Source organism: Micropterus dolomieu, linkage group LG03, assembly GCF_021292245.1.
Source record: "Micropterus dolomieu isolate WLL.071019.BEF.003 ecotype Adirondacks linkage group LG03, ASM2129224v1, whole genome shotgun sequence".
Lineage (NCBI taxonomy): Eukaryota > Metazoa > Chordata > Actinopteri > Centrarchiformes > Centrarchidae > Micropterus > Micropterus dolomieu.
This window is the reverse complement of record NC_060152.1, coordinates 25,333,384-25,356,854: the sequence shown is the minus strand read 5'-3', so window position 1 is coordinate 25,356,854 and position 23,471 is coordinate 25,333,384. Positions and strand designations below refer to the sequence as shown.

Sequence of the window (23,471 nt, the reverse complement as noted above, 5' to 3'; positions counted from 1 at the left end):
GGTAGAATTAAAATCACTAGGAAAACATTAACAGACGGTTAATGAGTTAACAAACATGGTGTCAGTTTGGAACTCAGTGTTGTCAGCGTAAAGGTGGTTACCATGGCGGTGGATGACATTGTTGAAGAGAAGCATGTTACCAGTATTTCTGCCAGTCATTAAATTACATGTCAGACTTTGTAAAGGGAACCCCTAGAGGAGAGATACATACAATATGAATGGAGGCCATGTTGCCAAGGCACGTTTAACAATAATAAGACGAGGAGGAACACAAGAAGATGCTCTGGGGCGGAAGGAGAAGAGGAGATGTAAGAGACAGGGGGTGAAAAGTCTAGTGAGGATGGAGTAAGAGCTTTATTACTGTAGAAAAGTGGTAAGGTAAGGGGGGAGGGGAAAAGAAGGAAGAAGAATTGGGAAGTGTAAAAAAATGGGAGTGAGATTGTAGACATGTGGGGGGAGGAATGAGCATGGAGTGAAAAATGATAAAGAGCAAGTAAAAAGAAGAAGTGAGGGCAGCCCCAGCTGGAACAATTACAGTAGCTCAAAATGAGTCCTGAATGATTTTCTCCCCAAACCTGTTCTCTTTTCCAAAGCCATAGAGCTACTGATGTAATCATGCAGGTCAGTGCTTTCTCTGACATATATGAGACAATGCGGGAGAACTATTCTGTATTGAGACTAAAATCACTAAAGCAGTAAAATGTGTGCACCTTAAAAACGTCTTAACTTTGAACAAAGGGTAGGGGAGACTGGGGGCACTTGTAACAAGAGGCAATTGTACCATCTCAAATTGCAGCATCACAAACGAGACAGAACCATGAAACTCATCATGCACGCTCTGTGGCCATCTCTCTCTGCCTGCCGAAGAACAATGTTTTTCTGCCAAGACTCATTTTTGAGCTATGAAAGTAATTTTTTCCATCTACAGTATTTTTCTCATACTGTCTTAACCATTAATATATGTGAATTTAAATCTGTCTTTTTTTTTATGGTCATTTTGTTATCTAACATTTGATATCTTTGTCAAATATTAGTTTCATTGTTTCTAGCTACAGTAGAAGGATATTCACAGAAATGCAATATAACATATATAACTACGTCTTTAGTGGTGACCCTACATAATGAGCCGTTATGTTTTTATTACCTTAGAATGAGCCATTTCTATCTACATAACCGCGAGTCCCCTTACATGGAAGTCGCCATGTTGCACCACCATGTTTCTACAGTGGCCCAACAAAGCGTGTCGGCCACCAAAGCTTCTCTTGTGCGCTTGGAAAGGGAGGGCTGAACGGTGCATTCATGTGGTGTTGGAATAATCAGAATCTTTTTTACATGGGACATAAAGAAGTATTCAAAACTTTGATTTGTGCAAAATCATGAATTGCAGACATATTTTGCAAACATGTAATGTGTAATATGGTTATAATGGTTAGTTTGCTGTCCATGTAGAGTGAACTAGATGTCTGCGTGTTGTTTATATGCTCTGATATTGCTTATCCAACACGTCTTTGTAGTAGCGTCCATGTTGATTCCACATTCCGACCTGAAAGCACATGAACACACTGTGAAGTCGGAAAAAACGACTTCACAACTCAGGAAATGGGACCATCTGAAGAGCATGTGAATGCACTGTGAGCCACTGGTTGCAATTCACAACCCTCACCACTAGATGCCACTAAAACCTTTAAATATTTCAGTTGTACACAAGCACTTTGACATGTCATTACAATGTGGATACCAAAACGTACTTTACTCTCTGGTGCGCCACTTGAAACCAACCTTTGGTGGCCATCACATATTTGACAGATGCAGATAGGTCCATTCTCAGCTTTGCAGCAGGCAAGATAAATGCTCTTATGTATTGCAAGAAATCTTGTTAGGCTCTGGCACTGTTCAGATATACATTGTCTAAATAGACCAGTCAGCACAGGTGTTTTTTCACTCAATAAACTAACTTTATTTTTTAAGAAATTTGGAATACAGTAAAATCTGACTTTTTCAGCTTTGATTATGAAAAGACCATACAGACATTTGCATGACTAAAAAAACACAGGCCAGTAATATGTAACACACTACAGCTTTCAAAATAGGGCAGCCTGAGCAACATGTGTCAACCCTACTGGCTCCACTGTTGCTAGGTCTCTGCTGATTTTATGAGAAGCTTTGCTGGAATAAAGAAGAGGACTTTGGTGCGATTAAAAAATGACTGGAAAAAAGATAACTAGATCCTCATATAAGACACACAAACACGCTCACCCCTTGCTCAGCATGAACTAAACAAAGCTAAATCTCTCCTTCCTTGGTTAGTTTTTTTAATGTAATTCTATGTTATGCATGTTGTAAGTGCAGCTATATTTCACCCATCAGACAAATCTCTTTCAATTGCAGAACTCCACTCATCCATCCATCCATTATCTCTGCGGGGGATGTAGAATGAAAATGGGGACTAGAAATATGGTGAAATGTTGAAACAGATTTATCTGCTAGACACAGATGCCACAACCACAACGTAGATGATGGTGAGGATGATGACCCCGATGCCGAGTCCCAGGGCCACGTGGTTGAATGTCCTGGCCATCCTGCTGCTCCGCTCTGCCGCCATCTGGTCCCCACTGTGGTTGGCTTCACGGGCCTGAAGGTGAGAAAAATTGTCAATAACAAGACAGTGGTAAAGGCTAAAACACAAGTAGCACAAGTAGAGAAGGGAAGGCGCTGTAAAGACAGCAATCCAACTCAGTAATGTCAGTTATACAGTTAGTTTTCTAACATTAGACATCATAAGCTACTGGTCATACTAGACCAAGCAGGCCTAAAGTAACAAATCTCCGTCCATACAGAGTCTGTTTTTATTTTTGTTGCTGAAGCCAAGCTGACTGTCCAGCCCTGTCTGTAGTATCCACTCATTCCCACTCACAACCAACCTGCCAACTACTGAGGAGGAACTGACAGTAATCTTTGCTGGTTACATTTCCCCTGTGTAAACAGTAATCTGACAGATTTACAAATCAAGTTTTGTCATTGAAGGTTTAAATAAAATAAATTATGGAGCCGGGGGAGGGGGGAAATATTTACATGAAATTAACGAGAAAAAACATGGATATTCTCTGAGATTACAAAGTCATACATTGGCAAGAAAAAAACTCTGACATTAAAGAGGTGGTATTATGCTTTTTGGCTTTTCCCCTCTCCTTTATTGAGTTATAAATCTTTTTTGTGCATGTAACAGGTTTGCAAAGTGAAAAAGCCCAAAGTCCAGCCCAAAGGGAGTTCCCATCTCCCACAGAAAACTCTGCTCTGAACCGCTTGAAAACAGCTGGTTTGTAGTCCAGCCCCTCACTTCCTTTACTTGTGACATCACAATGAAAACACGTCATAAAGTTTGCCAGGCGGCTAGCGGGGTGAGGCACGCCCTCAAACCAAGCTAGTCTGAGCGGAGGCCCTTTGGCTCCACTCGCCTTTGTTTGATTTCCATTGTAGAAATGTTGTACCTGTACCTGCTTCCAGGTACTTTTTTTCGTATCACCTCACCTCCGTCGAGGTTCCAAGCGAGCTGAGGGATACTAAAATGTAACGTGAAAACACATCAGACTGCTGATTGGTCAGAGAGACTATTCACTATTCACTGCATCATCATTGCGTGCGCCATACAGAGGCCAGCAACAGAACTTTTTACAGTTTTTGTCTGGAATTTCATCACATCATTGCTGCAGCTCCTTTTTTCACCCTATGAGTTGTACGCTCCGCTCTTGAGCTACAGAGTGATGCATCTTACTTATCTTACAGCAAAATCTTTGCATGCGCAGTTCCCAGGTAAGGACTAGTAGCCAATCAGAAGCAGAGAAGGGCGGGTCATAAGAAACAAGGTAGTGTGATCCAAATCAAAGCCGCTTCAGACTGCGACCTTAACCTAGCAGATGGTATAAATTACTCAAGTCCACAACATCATTGTTCCACATCTTACCATTAGAACTAAATGTTGAACTGCTGCTGGTGACGATCTATGCTGCCTTGCCGAAAAATGCTACCATAGCGCAAATCGATAGACTCGACTCTACTCGACTCTACTCGGCCCTGCTCCGTTTTCCATTGTAGACAGTACCCAGATATAGTACGTAAGCTGGTCGTCATAGTGACGCCACACACAATTGCCACGATGTAATGTTCAATGCGTCACACACACCAGCTCTTAAAATATATCTACGGTTAAAAGTTTCAACATTCCTCAGAATGTAAAGACAGATAAGCGGTATGAAAACCTTCCAGCTGTGTTTTCCTCTGCCGTTGTTGCTGCAGCGGTCTGTGTGACGGCGGGAGCAGAGGGCTCTGTGAGCGGGCGGCTGGCCGGCCTCACACGCTCCTCCTGCGGGTTGGTACAGGCATCCCCCGCAGCAACTTGCGGAGCTCCTCAACTCCGACAATATTCAAGCATTTTTGTTCCGCCATCACTTCTCGTAAAAATGTCACAGCTGATTTCTCACCTCAAAACTTCTCAGAAGTGGATTTAGTGGTGAAATTCCATACGAAAACTGAAAAACTTTCTGTTGCTGGCCTCTGTCTGGTGCAGCAATGATGATGCAGTGAATAGTGAATATTCTCTCTGACCAGTCAGCAGTCTGTCGTGTTTTCACGTTACATTTTAGTATCCCTCAGCTGGCTTGGAACCTCGACGGAGGTGAGTTGATACGAAAAAAAGTACCTGGAAGCAGGTACAGGTATAACATTTCTACAATGGAAAACCAAACAAAGGTGAGTGGAGCCAAAGGGCCTTCCGCTTTTTCACTTTGCAAACCTGTTACATGCACAAAAAAGATATATAACTCAATAAAGGAGAGGGAAAAAGCCAAAAAGCATAATACCACCTCTTTAATGCCAGTAATGAAGGGTTTTTTTCTCATAGATTTTGTCATTTTAATCTTGGGAATTTTGAGTTTTTCTCAGAATATTAACCCCCTCCCCAGAAGTGCACCACAATATTGGACCAAAACTCCATAAAAGGACATAAGAATATTGTTTTCTTAAAAAGAAAATGATAAAGGTGGTTTCACTGGTGTGCAATTTAACAAAAAACAACTTGCTGTTATGAATTTTATGAAGCAAGAATTTTAAAAGAATGAGTAGAGTGTATAAGTATAAGTACGTCTTGTGCCTTTAGTAAGAGGCCAGACTACCGTCTTAATCAAATCAATTTCACCACTCTCACTCCCTCACCATTTTTACATCTCTGTGTGTATATGGCTGAATGTGTGTGTGTGTGTTTTGTTTTTCCAGCTGGTCATGATTGCCAGCAGCTGTCTGGCTCCCTTTTATCCAGGGCTGTGTGTTCTGTATCAATAATAGTGGCTCTGTCCTCACGGCCATGCACCATTTATAGAGGATATAATTTATAGGCAGCTCAAGAAGATTTCGCTTTTTATTTTAAATAGATGTTTTAACTTTTGATCTGTAGTTAGTTTAGTATTAGTAAATCTTAAAGAAACAGCTTAGCATTTCGGGAAATGCATTTATCTATTGTGTGATGGCCCCTGGGCCTCTTACCGGGTTTGTGTGTGTTGTGTTGTTGCTGTGTTGTGTTTTGTGTTTTTTTGTCTTTCAGTGTTGCTGGTTCCTGGTCGTTTGGAGCTCGAGGCCATCAAAGAATTAGAGGCAGCTGGCTACTCTTTCCAGGTTATATAAGACCTGGAAACATCCTGGTATTCCAGAGGCTCCCTCTCCCCTGGCACATGTTATTTTATCCCAACCAGATTTTCAACAACTCTGCCTTTGATTGGCTAGTACTCCTCGCCTCTGTTGGTTAAGGTTAGGGTTAGCCAATCAGAGGCAGAGTAGGGGGCAGGTTTTGACGCAAAGCCACTGTCTGTGAAATGGGGGTTGTCAAAATTGTGGTGGGGAAAAAAAAAACCCTGGCGTGATCTTGTGTTACGCTGGAGTTTGTTATTTTCTCTATAGTTTATTTAGTATTATCTTGGTCTGGCAGTGTGTTTCCATGCCTAAATAAACTAAACGAATATCTGTTAAATAAAATGAATTTCTTTTAGTTAAAGGTTCAGTGTGTAACATTTCTGAGGATCTACTGACAGAAATTAAATGTTTTTATTACCTTAGAATGAGCCATTTTTATCTACATAATCGCGGGCACCCCCTTCTATGGAGGTCACCGTATTTTGTTGTCATGTTTCTACCGTAGCCGACAATAAACAAACAGCGCTACAGAGTGCGTTTCGTCATCACGGCGTTCTTCTTATGCTTGTATAATTCCAGCAGTGTAGATGCCCGTCACAACATTGAATATATACAAAGAAGAAGAAGAGGAAATAATAATAACAATAATATGCAATCTCTGAGTAGTCTTCTGGTTTATTAGAAGTAAGAAGAGAAGTGACATTTGGACAAATGAACTTGCACACACGTGTTATTTAGCACGAGAGCCGACAGCCTGTGGATCTTTATACAATGAAGCCAGACGAGTCGGGACAGATTAAGACAGCTGACAGCAGAAATCACGGATGTGGATTTTCCCAGAAGGAAGGCTTTAATGTGGGACAGATGTTTTCAAAACGGTGCAGAAGTTGTCTGTTTTCTGCTGGACAGGTAATTAACTTAAGTTTGTCAGGCTTTAGAGATGCAAATGAAAGCTGTTGTTTGATAGCTTTAGCTTGAAGTCAGTTGTGTAAAATATGTAGCTGAATTAATTTCATGTCGCCTACTTATTCTCCAGCCTGTGGGTTGGCTTTGCCGGTTATGTTAGCAAGACAATCAGCTGATCAGTAACTTTAATTGGCAATAAAACCGTAGCTTAGAGCATGGACGCATCAGCCAGCTAATCTTTTACTGCCCTGGTAGAAAAATCATGTAAGGTTAGTTACATTGGTTTATTCTCCAGCACTGCAAGGCTTTGGCTTGTGGTGTAAAATATGTAGCTTAATTTCATGTAGTTACTCTCTCTCCAGCACTGTTTTGGCTTTGTCGGTTATGTTCTTGAGACAATCAGCGGATTACTAATTAGCAATAAAAGGCAACTTCCAGCATCGAAGCTCAGATCAGCCAGCTAAATTCACGTATCATTCAGTAATTTCATGTAGTTCTTCTCAAGCGCTCTGTTATGGCTTTGTTACGTGGACAGTGAAACAGCTGATGAATATTATTGGCAATAAAATGGTAACAGCATGGAAGCTCAGACTTTTACATTTCACATTTTACTGCCCTAATGGAAAACATGTATTTCTTTTTACTGCTAATGGTGATATATAACAAGACCGTGTGCCTAATACTCTATATCAATAATGAACACTCTCCGAATTTGCATTATATTATTATTGGCTATTGTGGGGTGGTGATGGTGCAGTGGATAAGATGCATACCTTTGGTATGGGAGACCTGGGTTCCACTCCCCACACATCCACCAATGTTTCCCTGAGCAAGACACTTAACCCCTAGATGCTCCAGAGACATGCAACCTCTGACATATATAGCAATTGTAAGTCGCTTTGGATAAAAGCATCAGGTAAATGCTTCGCTACTGTGCACTCAAATGTGTAATTTGTGCTTTCACATGCTAAATGCCCATTAAAAACGTTGCACTGTTTTACTACAAGCTGAAATTATAACTGTCAGTAATACTTTGTTTTTCTGTTGTATTTTAAAAAATGAAAAAAGACATTTTGGTAAGATTTGCAGATTGCTTATCTAATTAAGCAAAGTGAGAGGAGTTTATAATGGACTGTGGTGCAGAAACAGTGAGGCTTACATTGTCCTGTTATCTGTAAGTGGTCATACTGCACTAGATGTGATAGTTTTTGAGATGTTCTTCATTTTCTTTGGTATGTTAGTCCAGATGAGCCAACCCTCCCAAGTTGTGAAATACTGTATTACAGGAGTATGAGACATCATGTAGCACTTAATTTCTTGATGTGGCTGTTGTTTATTAATGAACAAGTAACAATAATATATAAAAAAATGGTTTCACTGAATAATTAAGTAAACATCATTTCTTAACATATCTAGGCTATCTAACGAAATTTCTTGACTGGCAACTCTGCTATCTCATAGATGACATCTTTGTCCTGTCTCAGGCACCGTAGCTATACTACTCGCTTGGATAGGGGGAGGGGGGGTGCAATTCGCAACCCTCAATACTAGATGTCACTAAAATTTACACACTTAACCTTTAATCCCTCTTGTGTGCTTCCCTTTGCTATGATCTCAGAACCATGCCATAACACAGATTTAGATGAGAAATCTGTTTGTTAAATATCACGCTACAAGGAGCAAGGAGATAGTCAGCTTAGCTTAGCATAAAGAAAAAGGGGTAACCAGCTAGCCTGGCACTGTCCAAAGGTAGCAAGTTACTTTGCCCAGTCAAGGGATAGTGCAGCACGTAACTTGTCGTTTTTCCTCTTGGGTTTTTTGTACGCATTACAACCCAGAGCTATAAAGTCAATCATTGAGCTTTGAGATGTTGGTAGGCAGAGCCAGGCTAGCTGTTTACCCATGCTTGCAGTGTTTATGCTACACTAAGCTAAGCTAACAGTCTGTAGCTTTATAGTAGTTTCTTAAAATGTTAAACTATTAGTTGAACCACAAGTTGAAGTTCAAACACAATCACCTTTTTTCCTCTAATGTCCTTTTCTTTGTTAATTAAATTTAAAGCTAAAGTGTGGACCTTTTACATATAAATGAATGTCCGTTAAATTCAAGTCCTTGCTCACTGTCAGAAGGGGAGACAAAAAGTTCCACACTGCAGGTTTAAGCAAAAGAGTACATTTCAAATAGGGAAATTATACTGCGTTACTGTTGTGGTCAATGACTATGTTGTTGACTTCAAAAAAGTTAAATCGCCATGATCATTAGGTACAAGGACATCTTGGAACATGGCAAATGGTGATTGGATAACATCAACCAGATTATGACCAATCTCTTCTCATTATCTCAAACTCCCAGGGAGCTCCGAGGTCAACTGATGGGCAGCAGCTGGTGCTTGTATTTCAACATGGCAAGCACTTCCAGTCAGTGCTGATCAGACCATCATGTGTCCTGTATATGACTGCTAGGAACAGTATGTATTAACGGTCAGGTTTTCGCAATCCCCCTGATTGTGCTAATAAACTCAGAATCTGAAAATCTTTTTTTCACATGCCTCCTTTCATAATGCTCAGGAATTACTTGTATTTCATAAGGACATTTTGCATAATATCTGTAACAAGAAGATTTCATTGGGCAATAACCCATTTTTACTGGCATTTACCTATGTTGCAACCTATAATACTGTATTAATAAAAACTGTTGCAAAACTGTTGTGCGTAACCTCATAAAGGACACTAATTACTATTCACTATACATTATAATTTTTCGCAGTTGGATTGCAGACGGTCATAATGTATAATTCATGTTGCAACTCTGAAAGGCCATTTTTTGTAATTGGCTATATCAAAAACTGGCCCCTTTGAAAGCTTCAACTCACAACAGGATATTCAAACCACAACTATTACAACTACACTCTCGAATAAACAAAGCATTAAAAACCAACAGAAAAGGCTCTCTACTGCTGGGAATCATGTAGGTAGTTGTACCGTTGTCAATCAACGGCTAATTTCCAGAATGAAAGTGATCTGAAAACCCTCAATAAACCCACCAGCCCAGTTTCACTGAGTGACATTGACAGGCATTATTATGAGTGAGTATGTGTGTGGTCATTTCTCCTCTACAACAATCAACATGGCTCTGCTTGTAGCTCAAAGATTAAAACATCCACATCACATTCATCGGCATCTGATGCGGGCCAAGTTTGTTCTCATGCTATAAAACGGGAAGTCAGTAACACGGCAGGTCACAGAATTATCCAGTCAAGAGGAAATCAAAATGGAGAACCCTCGAGGGAAGTATCAGAGGAGGGATCCCGATTTTATCTGCAACTGTGGTTAAAGAAAATAATCAAAATAAAAGTTTAATCTTCTGAAATGCCATATAAAATGTTTTGTATTGTAGTATTTGTTAATCAGGACGTTTTATTCAAATAAAATAAAAGCTGTGCTTCTTTAGAATTGTTGCTTCAACACATCTTCATATCCTGCAAGCCAGTATCCTTAAATTATATTATACAGATGGTTATATTAGTGCTTAAATTGCATTTGATGCTTTCTGCAGATTGCCCCAGCTTTCCTTTCCTGGCTGATTGGCTGCCAGTCTATCTTTATGTCTGTCTGTCTTTTTTTAATCTGCAGTATTATGTGTGTGAGCTCTGTCTGAGGCAGTGCCCCCGTCAGATTTTCTAGGTGTCAGTCTGTGGTTTGCTCCCTCCTCTGCATGATACTGGTTGGAGTTTTTGTGAGAAACATTGTGCACGAGAGAGCAGGGGGCTGATGTTTGTGAGAAAATGAGAACAGAACTGAATAGAGCTCATGAAAGAGACGACAGAACACATATGAAGAGCCTGCCTTTCTCACACACAGTGAGACAAAACATCATGGTGGCTGAACAGTCCAGCCTGTTAATTTAGTTTTTGCATATCCCACTTTGGTTCAAATAGCCTGTATAGGCGTTTCTTTACAACGAATATCAATCTTTTCATAAAAGAATATAGTCATATATCAATATTCGACACGAACACAAACATAAAATGAATGACAAATGCTTTCAGTTTCGTTATTGCAAAAAACACACTTTTCCTCAACATCAATCCTGAATCTTAATACCACTGTTATTTTATTTGATACACTTATTATAGCAGTGAGTGCAGCGGTAACGTCAGATCCTATTTATGCTGGGGAGAGAGGGTAGTTCGTCTGAAAGTTGTCGTTGTAGCCTATTTAAAACCTATAGGGAGCTTGATTTGGCCTGGAGGGTGACTTCGACCAGAGTTCACTCCGTGTGGATTGGAAGTGGTGAGGGTCTAGTTTCGGAAAGGCCCTGTCTGTCATTTGTCCCACACTTATAGCATCACCTGGACATTTGCTGGAACATTTCACGACACCTCTACCAAACATCCCCCACCCCCCGCCTTCACTCCGACAGTCTGACATAGGCTACTTAACACAGTTACACACAGATGCAGCGATTCCAGCTCTGTGTTCTGCAGATATGTTTTTAAGTAGGCTAACAAGCATAGCTTTGAGGCCACAGGCTATTTTAGGGAAGCTTGCTTCCTCAAAGTGAGCTCTGTGTGATTTCAAAGATCCGCTAGGTAGGTCTTTAAAATTGGGATTTATTACAGTCCAGCTTTCAGGGATGACATCCACAAGGGGCCCAAGCCTGTTCCTGGTGCTTGCCTCCATGAGAAAAAAACAACACCACATTTCACTATCAGCATGGGTGAAACACCAAATGTAGCCCAAAAAGTAAGGAAATTTGTGTTTGCTAGATTATTTCTTTGTTGCATCAATGCTTCTTGGCAATACATCGTATGCCATTGGTAAGCCTGTAAAATGGTGCCACATTTGTAAGGAACATGTATTTGTGGGATCAGCAGCAGAGCAGAGTGTGTGGGTTGTGCCCACGAAAAATGTGCTAAATGTTCTCTGACAATGCCAAACAGCTTTTCTTTGCTGTTGACTCTTGTTTGGTGTTTTGGTAGTTTTTGGTAATTGTAGTATCACATTACTAGACTTACAGGTTTTGAGTGTTGAGCCACAGCGGCAGTGGCCGAGCCTACATTACTAAACATTCTACGCTACGGCTGCTTTGGAAGTTAACATTTTCACATAAGTTTTACCTTAATGAAATGCTCAGATGAAGTGATTCTTTCCATTTGGCAGAATCTCAAACCTCCAACACACACAATCAAGGTAAGCAATGCCATCCTGTTGCATTCAGGCAGTTAGTCATAAACCCCCGCTGAGCAAATATTTACATTAACTGTCATCACAGGTATTCATATATGCAGTATTACTATACTTTCAGCTGTAACGCAGAATACGTACATTTATATTTGAAAAACTTATTAGAAATGTGTGGAATATTACTATTAAACTTAAACTGAGCTTTCTTGAAGGTCTATGAAGGATAGGAGACATTTTTAGCTAACATTTGACCTTTAGCCTGCTATGTAGTTGTTGTGGGGTATTTCATTTCACTCTACATCACTTACAGCACGCCATGCTACAGAGTACTGTGTGACCTCACAGCCATCTTGACTGGCAGGAAGCAGGTGTTTGTGGTTCTTTGCAGCTCAGTGGTTTAGCATGTGCAGTAGTTGCCTCCAGGATGTGAATCCTTTAAACTAGCAGAGTTAGCAGCATGCAGCGCTGTGGAAAAGCAATGCATTCCTCAGTTTTACAATTTTTGGACTTACTACTTTCTGCTGGGAAGTTTGGCTGTATTCAATCTCACATCCATGTGGAATTATGAAATCACATCAGTTTAGAAATTAGACAGCGAGAAATCTCATGATGAATAAGGGAAAAGGACAGCCTTTCATTGCCAGCACACTCTGTCAATCAGCTCAGCGGTCAGCACTCATGTGTTCATTCATGAGTCACTTGTACAGTTAGTATCTTTTAAATGGAATTAATGTTCAGTAGTAGTAATTCTATTTTGAATGTTAATTATCTCATCTGTATTGTGTGACAAACAATTTTTACCGAGGTTGTTGATAAATGTCACTATTTTTGCAGCAGCGGGGTTCTGCAGAGGAACAGAAAGTATGGAAGAAAGTCAGGGATTCACACTGTTAAGGACCCCTGCAAGTTACTGTCAATAAGAGATATGCTGCGTAGAAAAGCTCATGTTTTGGAAAACAAAGGACTGTTTGACGCTGTCACAGGAACAAGGAGTGGCTTGGCGCTACGAGACAGAGCACTGATGTCTGATCCAGACAAAAGCCTTGCTTGTCTGGATCACAGTGGCTTCTGTGTTGAAAATTTCAACTCTCAAGTCTCAACCTGGCTCGACAGAAAGTTATTCTCATTTTAACAGCATTATCAAAGTCCTCCAAAGAGAGAACTGGATCACATTGGTGCAATTAATTCTTGTGCTATTGCCCAAGTATTGTTTACCTCAGCATATGTTTCCTTCTTGGTTAGTGCAGCTCTGGCTTTTTTCTGTCTCTGCCCTCTTCAGCGTATCTCTCCAGCTATAAATTCTCAAAATGATTCTAAAACGCACGCAGTTTGATACACACCCCTGCCAAAACATCGCCCTTATACTCTTCCAATCAGCCACTTCCCTTCAGCTCCTTTACTGTTTCCTTTATCTTTCTTCTGCTCCATCACCTCCCATATCACCTCCCTCATTATGTAGCCACACAAGAGGATGATGGAGACACAACAAGTCATCCACTGCCACCCTTCCATAATATATAACTGGACATGAGCTTTAATAGACACTGTTTCATCTTTCACCTCTCTCCCACTTTTTCTCTTTCAGTTTTCAAGGGAAATCAAGTTTCCATGTGGACTGACTGATTACACCCTGACTGATTCAAATTTAATTTAATTTATATGGACAGAATGGATCTCAGCCACGAGGACCCAACAGCAGTTTCACAAGATTGCCTTTGTGTTTCTGAGGGGAAATTCTCACATTCAGGTTCCTTGTCAATATGTCTATATTGTTTTGTTCATAGTGTTAGTGTTGTCTGTACTGTAGTTTGTGTCTGATTTTATGTTATTATTATTTTATTATTGTATTATGGTATTTTTGTACAAGTAAGCACATCGTGAGCAATGTATAATCCTGAGTCGAATTCCTCGTATGTGTACACATACCTGGAAATAAAGCGGATTCTGATTCTGATTCTTCTTGGCATAGGCTTTGCAGGCACTTGAATGCAAGTGGGCTCAGAGAATGTGAGTGACATGCGGAAGGGCAGAAACAGATCAAGAGGCACGCAGAAGAGACAGGAAACACAAGAGAGACAGACAACAGTGGGCCAAGTCCGACTACCGGGAAACACTACTGGAACACAAAGTTAAGCCACTCATGAAGCTGCATGGATCTACAGATGATTTTCAACCATTCAATGTGATGGCAGAGAATTGTAAATTGGAATTCAGTCTACTGCTGATTCCAGTGTAAAACCTGTAGGGTTGAACACGTCAATTGAGATCCTTGTATTTACCGGGAATACAAATCAAAATATGTATATGTTTGTGTTTGTGCACCTTTGCATACTGAGGACATTTGTTCTCCTACTGCTCCTAATGCTATTTGCAGGAATCCATGGCGACCAAGGAATGAGGTTGATGAATGAGGTGATAGAAGCAGCAGAGAGAGATAAGGAAGGTTTTGCATTGTATGTTCAGTTGTTGCCGACTGTAGCTTTAAGTCTCAGCTTGAAATGGAGCAAAATAATTTGAAGTGGCAGCCTATGGTTAATATTTTTTATAAATAAATAAATTAAGCCAAATCTGTAATGGAACATTATAACAGTAACAACTAATATTCAAGGTCCCTAGATGATCATCCATCGTCAACTGCTTATCCTGCGTACAGGGTCGCGGGGGGGTGGAGCCAATCCCAGCTGCCATCGGGCGAAAGGCGGGGTACACCCTGGACAGTTTGCCAATCCACTGCAAGGCCACACAAAGACAAACAACCAGTCACACTTACACCTAAAGACAATTTAGAGTCAACAATCAACCTAGTCTGCATGTTGGGAAGAAGCTGGAGAGCACCTACGCAGACACGGGTGGGACCTGCAAACTCCACACAGAAAGGCCTGGAACAACCAAGTTTTGAACCCACAACCTTCTTGCTTTGAGGCGACAGTGCTAACCACTGCACCACTGTGCCTGCACTTTCTCATCAGACTTTATTAACAAACTAAAATATGACGGTGAACCTATAAATATTATCTGCTAAAATTCCCTGTTAACATTGTTATTGTGAGCATGCTAGCAACCTGAAGTTAGCATTTTGCTCAAAGCACCAGAGGGCAAAAAGTGTCCACACAATCTTAAAAAAAACAGCAGAAATTAGAGTTACAGTACTTTTATTATTAATTATATAACTTCTATGTTTCTTAGGTAATAAGTGTTTCAGTCCCAGTGTTTAAAATAATCCTTTTCATTGTCATGACACCTGCTATGATAACGTAAAGCTTTACTGATTCCCAATCACTCACCCAAACAGCTCTTTCACTCACCCTGCAGCCACTTAATTTTATATAAAATTTTCATGCTCCTATCTTTTTTTTTTTTTTTTTTGTATTATTCTTTACACTTGTTAAAGCACTTTGTAACTTGTTTTTGAAAAGTGCTCTACAAATAAGGATTATTATTATTATTATTACTGTCCCCTCAACGCAGAGATAAATTAAAATTTACAGTCCTATCTACCGAAAGCCAGTATTAAGTGTGTAAATGCATCATGGAAACTTTGAACTGTTAGAGCTGTGTACATAACAGCCAAGTACTAACAGTATGTACGACTTTTTATTGTTTCTATTGTTGTCCCAGACAACTGCCAACCTAATTTATTCACTTCTCTCTATTACTTCTGCACTGCACATTAAATGAATGAAAGGGAAGCAGTTTTTTCATAATGTGATAAAATGAACTGCCAAACCAACATTTGGTCTCATTGGTAACAAAAGACGGAGCATTATATCTATTCAGCTAGGAATGTGCACCATTCATTTTAACGTTTCACTGCCCTTTTTCGTGAGTTCATCTATGTGAGTTCACATCAGGCCAACATACCTTAGAGAAGGTGACTCTGGGACACTTTCTCTTTAAACCAATGCTCTGCTACTCATTTATGCAGCAACAGTCTTATAAGAGGGTGTCCAAAGGAATGGAACTATTCTCTTAAAAAAGAATCATTTGATCTGGGAAATGTTCCCAGTGTGTTTTAAGACTCTTGTTCCAATAGCTGACTCTAAAAGGTGGTGTTACGAAAGAGGAACTGCTGTCATGACCTGTTCTTCTGATGAACCCTTACTTTTGGAGATTGATGTTTTGGAGCTGGAGAGGAAACAGGTCATTTCAGTGGAATGAAAATGGCTGTTAAAAGATTAAAAGTGTTCGGTGTGGAAAGTGAAACTGTCATACTCTATGACCCCATCTCTAGAAGAGACCGTACTGGTAGATTTGTTCTATGTGAAGTAAAGACATGAACGATTGTTGAAAGTCTGTTGCATAATCTAAAATAATGTGATATGCTGTCAGTGCAAGCTGAGTAACTGTTTAGAAAGAAAATAAACTAAAAAGATTGGTTTCCAGTCTCTCTCTCTCTCTCTGTCCCCCCACCCTATTTGGTGGAGCCAGAAGGCCGCCCACCCTGAATCATGGTTCTGCTCAAGGTTTCTACCTCTTATCCTAAAAGGGAGATTTTACTTGCCTGTGTTGCCAAGTGCTTGGTCAAGGGGGGGGGGGGGTACTCTTAAACATCAGATTATTTCCTTGTCCCCGCACTGAGCTGCTGAGATATACGCAGCAGTGTTGTGGGTTAACAAGTAGGTGGGTACAGCTGCATAATGTCTTTGTAGGCTACCAATGGTTTCTCAGTAAGAGTGAGAAAACAGATAGGTAAAGGCTTCAGTACAGTTGAACTAATGACAGAGTTGTTGTAATGCAGTGCAGGAAAGCAGAGAAGGCAATTACCACCACCAGTACCAATACCTTTCAGCTAGCATTAAAGCCTTTTCAAATGTTCACTTTGCCCCAAATTACATTGCAAGATACATCTTTGCATCCAAGAAATTAATCTTGCAACCTAGTTTATTTCCACAGGTTTTGAGACATCGACCTCTGAGATTTCTGCCCCTACCTCAAAACACCGCAGGAGAAATGAATTTCTGGTGTGATGCTCACATTTTCCGAAGTCCACATGACTTTGGATGATAGAATACGCTTTTCATATCGGATTATTTCTTCAAGATTTTTCTGTAATTTGTGCCAACCAACCCCCCAGAATGATAAATACAACATTCAATTTAAAAATAAAATATCAATAAAAATAATTTTTAAAGTTAAATATCTACTAAGCGCCGAATATAGACCCATATTTCAGTAAACCAGTATATCTATCCAGTTGTAGATTAGGCACTTCCTCATGCACTATATTTGTACTGTGTGCAGAGGACAAGAGAGCGAGATGGTGGGCAGTGTGATAAAATACAGCATACAAACCTTGAGACAAGATCATTCATTTTAATAGAATCTCCAGACAAAGCATTTAAACTTTTATGATGTAATTAATGAAATCACATTTCTTCTTCTCAGAATAGGAACTAATACAGTAGACCCCATACACTGTTGAAATCAACTAAATCTATCCAGTGACAGTCTGGTTTTTGGACATCACATCATTAAAATGCTCCTTAAAGCTTCAGGTCAGGCCTCAGAATGATCAAATTCAGACCTTTCCTCCAGCATCAACAGCAATTCAATGATATCTGTATCTTTATGTCCGTGGTAACAATGCAAACAGTAACTGCTAGTAGCTCACACATTCGCCAAAGTGTAAATAACCTTTGGTTAGCAGCAATCGGGCTCAGTATGTTGACCAATAAGTAACAAAAGCTTGCAGTACAGAAATGTAAACCATCCTCCCTCAAAAGGAAGCCTGAGTGACCAACGTTAAATCTTTTAACACTCGAAGACTGGACCAGCTGGTTGATAGAAACATACTAACTGAAGTTTGTTGACATCATCTTGCATAACTTTACGTGCTGAAGTTCATGTTTTCTAAACAGTTACTCATTGTTTCCATTTGGAGCTGTAAAGCTGCCAAACACAGTCTCATAATTTTGGGGAAAGGAATTTTAGATAGTTTACATCATTAAATACAAATAACAACACACATGCCTATTTTACAGTGTTAGTTGCATTTATGCATTATATGCACAATTCATTCAGACTGGGTTCATATTGATATTGATGCATCCATCTATGTTGTTGTTGCGGGAATGTGTGAGAGTCCCATTTGCCGTAATCCACGTAGATGAGTAGGTGCACAGAAACAAAGTAGGGGATAGATGAGTTTAGTTTACCTTTCACTGAATCATGGCTTTAGTCAGTTTAGCTTTGGGCCTCATATAGTATCTGTTTCTGCAACAGCCTTGGAAGCAGCAACCAAAACAGATTTTGTGGCTGAGTGACTGCTCCAAGTTACAGTCACAGTTTTTCTAAAGATGCAGATTGGAACAAGCCAAATGACCTACTGGCCATGATTTAACAAAAGGTGACGTCTGTAATGGACTTTGCTCTGTACATATTGGCAAGAGTTTAAAAAAAAAGAGCAGCCGTGGACTGTGCTCTAATAAACTGTAGCAGAACAAAGACTGCATTATCATTAATCAAAGGACAGAAATAACAGCCATGTAAACAGTCTGGCTGTGCGACTCTAACCCGTGTGCTGCTTACAAACGTCCAGGTAAATACTGGATGCTGAGTGAAGACTTAAGTCTAAATATAAAGTTCAACAACTGCTGCTATGTAGGTTTGCCACAGCAAGTTGTTTGTCGCCCTACAGCCTAAATTCAGTATAGAACACTGACTGAAGTTGGCTGTAGCAACTAATGTGTAGATAGTTTACAAGTATACAGTACATGTGTGTATAAACAAGCAGACACCTGAAATCTCACCTAATTTTACATTTGTTTAGAAGATACTTAATCGTCACAATCATCACCGTGTCAAATACAGTTCATGGCACCTTTAAAGCTTCAGAAAAGTCCACTTTCCATTTGCAAGTAAGACTCTCAGTGAATGTTTAAGGGGTCAAATAAATCTGCTTTTAATTCTTTAACCAAACCTGTAGGAAGTCACACAAGATGTTTTTTTCCACTCTGAGAATTAAACACTGACCACATGGAAACATTCAACCTTCCTCTTCACTATAGAAGTGTAGAGGAAATACCACTCCAGTTAGACACAGTGCAAAAGCAAACTTGCTGAGTTACCTCACACAACACTTATCAACTAAAGTGTAACTCCAAAAGTAAGGTTTTTATCCAGCCGTCTCAAGTACCAAAACTACATTCCAAATACGAGCCACAGATAACTGGCATGTATTTTCCTTAACTCTGGATTGGAGTTTCAAAGCAATTTTTTTAATTAGCCTACATAACTTATTCCCTCCACTTGATACTGTGATGGTTGGCAGATGAAACTGGACTAGCAGGAGAAGAGCACTTATATATACTATATACTTATATTAGGCTACTGTCTAAAGGCACAGATAAAAACAGATAAAAACTAAGGGAAAACATTAACATGGTTTGCTGCCATGATCAGGTCTTGCAAGTCTAAGTCTCTGTCAGCATCGTGCCTGATTTTAGATCTTGGAACAACAAGGGAACATAAGGGTAGCTCTCAGCTAATAAGACATTCAGGATCAGCACATCTGCTTCACTTCCCGGAACACTCTTTCTGCACACACACAGAGTCATCTGCCCACACACATAAAACCAACTTTTGTTGCTGCCTCTATTAATTATTTACAATGACTGGAAATTTACCTGAATGCCTATTTTGTGTTCAGCTGATTTCATTCCCCCCCCCCCCATCCTCTGGTGTGCAGCAATACATACTGTGGCAGCCATGACCACAAGACACAACATTTTTTCTTTTGTTTTTCTTATCTCACTTAAGTGGCATTGTTGTTTTTTTCTAGTTTTAAGGTGGGCCTATTTAAAAAAATGTGCTGTTCACCTTTCTATTTAAAAATAAATTACTTGGATCTGGGTTTGGAGAAGTTTTGCTCTGTGTATGGCTGTGTATGAATCAGACTTACTGAGATGGAGTAGACAAGGGCGACAATTCCAAACGGCAGGCAGCAGCACATCATCGTGAAGATGGAGTAGCACAGGTAGTCGTTGACAGGGTTAGCCAGCGGGCCTTGGGTCACGTACACTGTGGGCTGGACAGTGACGGTGGCCGGCTGTCCCGGGTACGCCTGCCCGTATCCCTGCGGCCCGTATCCCTGCGGCCCATATCCTGCACCTCCAAACTGAGGTGCACCTCCATAGCCCTGCAGGCCACACACGAGGAATACAATTCAAAGTCATTTTTCAGGTCAAAGGAAACAGGTGTGTAAAGTAGCCAAGTGAAACCAGGATGCCAAATGTCTGGAGGGGCGGTGAAGCACTATAAATTGGGAGGCTTCACCTGAAACAAAACACACTAGATTTATTTGACATGTCTGCACTTGTGATTTGTGATGAACATTCAATAGTGAAACTGATTGAATTAGTAAGGTACTCTAAGGTTCAAAGTCTCATGACTTGATTCTTTGGTGCTTTTAGTGACCAGGGGTAATCTGATTAGGTTTCCATAGCAATTACATTAAACAGGCCATTCACAAATTATTATCGCAATTTGGACTTTCGTAGGCAGAGTTGGGAGTAACGCGTTGCAAAAGTAACGCAATTACAGTAATGTATTGCTTTTAAGGCAGTAATATATCGAATTACTAAAAAAAATCGGTAATATACTCGTTACAATCTCAGTAACACGCGTTACAACGCATTTGACCCGAAATAAAGTTGTGTTTTGTTTTTTAATAATTTACCAACACTGAGAAACGTTTCAGCCCCAGAAAAACAAATCCATGAGTAAAAGAGTAATTTTATTTCCTGTTGCGGGAATCCAATGGACGAGACTGTACGCAGGGTGCAAACTACTGGGGAGCTCGGCTCCTCATAAAAAAGACGGTAGCTCTGCTGATTTATAATGCGTAAATAGATTTCTATAGGCTATGTATTTAAGCTTTAACGAATTACTTTCCTGATCAGAGAGGCTGCTGTCAGTTCATCCTGACCGATCCTGTCGGAGTAATGTGCCCAGCATCGAAAGTAAGTCAAAGTAACTCAAAAGTAGTATAAAGCATTACAATTCAGAGACAGTGATATTGTAATATAACTAGGCTAATTACTCTCAAATAACAGTAACTAGTAATCTAAAATGTATTACATTATGGAAGTAACTGTTCCTAGCCTATATAAATGTAGGGTCTAAATACGGGAATGTTTTTTTTTCTCACTGTTTATTAAAAAAATTAAGCAGTAATGCCTGTAGCTGTTTATTTATAATTATTATTATTCTTTAGACCCCACAGCCATGGAGCCCATGAAAGCCCAACTTGCAACAATCATTTGCTTAGTTTTATTATCTTCATCATTATCTTGATACGATCGAAATTCACGTCTAGGCTAATTAATAATTTAACAACGTGATTCATATATTCACAGTAAGCGCTCATCTAAATTATCTCCACTGAAAAAAACTTCCAACACTAACATGTTAACATAGCCCTACTTCAGCAAATATCACAATAATATAGCCCCCCACTTCTTAAAAGTCTCCTGTGTTACATTATTAATAGGTACAAATTAAGAAACCTTTATCGAAATCGAAATTTGTAGGCTATTAAAATGCATTGTAAAAATATGTTGCTGAACTCTGTAGCATTCCGTTACCTGCAATGACTTTTGGCTACTTGTGTTTTACTTGTGAGGGCTACTGTTGGGCTGCTTACCTGCTGCTGTGGTGGGTATCCCGGGCCGGGCTGGGGGAACCCCGCGTGGAGGTTGTCTTGGTAGGGCGGAGGTGCCGCCTGGCCCATGGAGGACTTCTCATCAGTAGCCCATCCCGTTTGAGGAGAGCTCGCAGGCTTGCTTGGGTCCATAACGCAAACGGCTTGGTCTCCGGACTTTCACACACAAAAAAATCTCCCCCTTTCTTAAATCTTCTTTTTTTTTTTTTTACCGCCGGGCTGTCGTATTTCCCTTTGAGGTGTTTAACGGAAAATTTCCACCAAGGCTCAGTTTTCTTTAAGACACCCCTGCTGATACTAGGTGAATTGTCCCAGAGGTGACGCTTGATAAACTTTTCTCATCTGTGTCAAGGCGCACAGATTTGCCTACTCAATGGGAGACCTCCGCTCAAGAGTTTCAAATTAAAGTACGGTCCGACATAAAAGGAAGTTGGTACACTGAAAATAAGTTAGCCTATAGTTTCAGCATGGCCACATAAATACAATGCAAGCAATCTAATAAATATATAAAGTGTATAGGGGAAATAATTAATTAACATGGGTTCTTCCTAAATGTAATTGCCACAATTGCTGCAGTTGCCACAACTGCTTGTATGCCATTGCTTATCAAACCAAATTGCTCCTATACAAAATCATTTGGAATTTATTTATTTTATTTTATTTGATTATGTTATTTAACACTATCAGTAGGTTTTCTATCACTTGGCTTTTACAGGCACTCTGGTCTATGTCCCAGCAGGCATAGCCTATTGCTGTCTTTGTCCACTCTACACTATGTTTGCACTGTTCCAAGAACATTCCCATAAACATGTTGTGTGTCATGTGTCATGTTGCAAGGATAAGCTCCTTCAGACGCTCAAAACAAAACAAGCGTGAAAGGTACAGAGCACAAAAAGATAGAAAATTATAACCCATCCAGATAATTTGAAACATAGGCTATCTAAATGAGTCAAGCTGTGAAAAAAACGTGCTGGCCAATCTGTGAAATAAAACGTAAAACAATATTTCACACGCATTATCCTTATCCCTGAACATTTTAGACATTTATTTTTAATGCGAACCCGTCTAACTTCCTGTCCTGCTCTGGCCACCAATGACTGGCTTGATGCTGCTGTCTCCCTCTTCTTGCAGCGGGCCAATAGCCTACATGAAGAAGCAGCGTCCAAGGGAGGCGAGGTTGTGCCTCTCAGAACATTCAGGGCAGTGTTAACTGGAAAACAAACCCCTGCAAATAATAACCGGTCTGTTATGGCAATGTTGTTTACAGTCACCCTAAGTATGGTTAAGATGATCTTAGACAAGCACTAAATCAAGTCATGCTCTTGTCAACACATACCATGCAGCTCATTGCTGTCTTCTGTCTCTTGGTGAATTACGGGTCATCTCATGGCTCCTTCCTTTCTGAGAGCCGGATCTGTCTACAACTATTCTAGTTGTTTGTAACAAAAATAGCACTCTCCTAATGTAATAGTAAGCCTATGGTTAATAAATAATCACACAACTCCATACACCAACTGTAGACTATAGACTAGGCCTATTTAAATTATATTGTTATTACATAGGCTAATATGAAACAAAAACATAGTTCTGCTCCGTTAATAAATGTAATTTGTTCACTGTCGTGCATTTCCTTTTTGACGGGATTAGGGAGGGAGTGGTGGGGTGGAGGGGGCGATGGGAGCCGACACAGTCTACGTATCCGATTGATTTAATGATAGAATGGAAAATAGATCCGTATGGCATTGTCCACTAGATGGAGACAGAGTCTTTATAAGACCCAGAATGAGCTCTTAAGACGGCAGACACTGAGGCATGGCCAAAGGGCATGAAATGACAGAAAAAGCACAGGCTTAAGTACCTTTAATGGCATAAGGTAACACATAACACACATACACTTGTGAGTAGTTTGGCTACTAAGGAACGAGTCGTGAACGAATAAGAAACGACCTTATCATTCGTTAATAGTTAATAAGTAGCTACTTCCTGAATCACGACTTGATAGATGATAATGGAGAATTAATAGACAACAGACTGAGACA

At 40.1% G+C, this 23,471-nt stretch overlaps 1 protein-coding gene across 1 annotated transcript; it reads right to left on the bottom strand.

Annotated features, from left to right (window-relative positions):
* Positions 1–1,933: 1,933 nt before the first annotated feature.
* si:dkey-33i11.9 (synapse differentiation-inducing gene protein 1-like) lies at positions 1,934–21,751 on the bottom strand. The gene is made up of 3 exons (XM_046044013.1): positions 21,415–21,751; positions 19,672–19,908; positions 1,934–2,632 (listed from the first exon to the last, which is right to left on the bottom strand). The coding sequence occupies exons 1-3, from the start codon at positions 21,562–21,564 to the stop codon at positions 2,477–2,479; spliced, it is 543 nt and encodes a 180-aa protein (XP_045899969.1). The 5' UTR covers positions 21,565–21,751; the 3' UTR covers positions 1,934–2,476.
* Between the last annotated feature and the right edge of the window lie 1,720 nt (positions 21,752–23,471).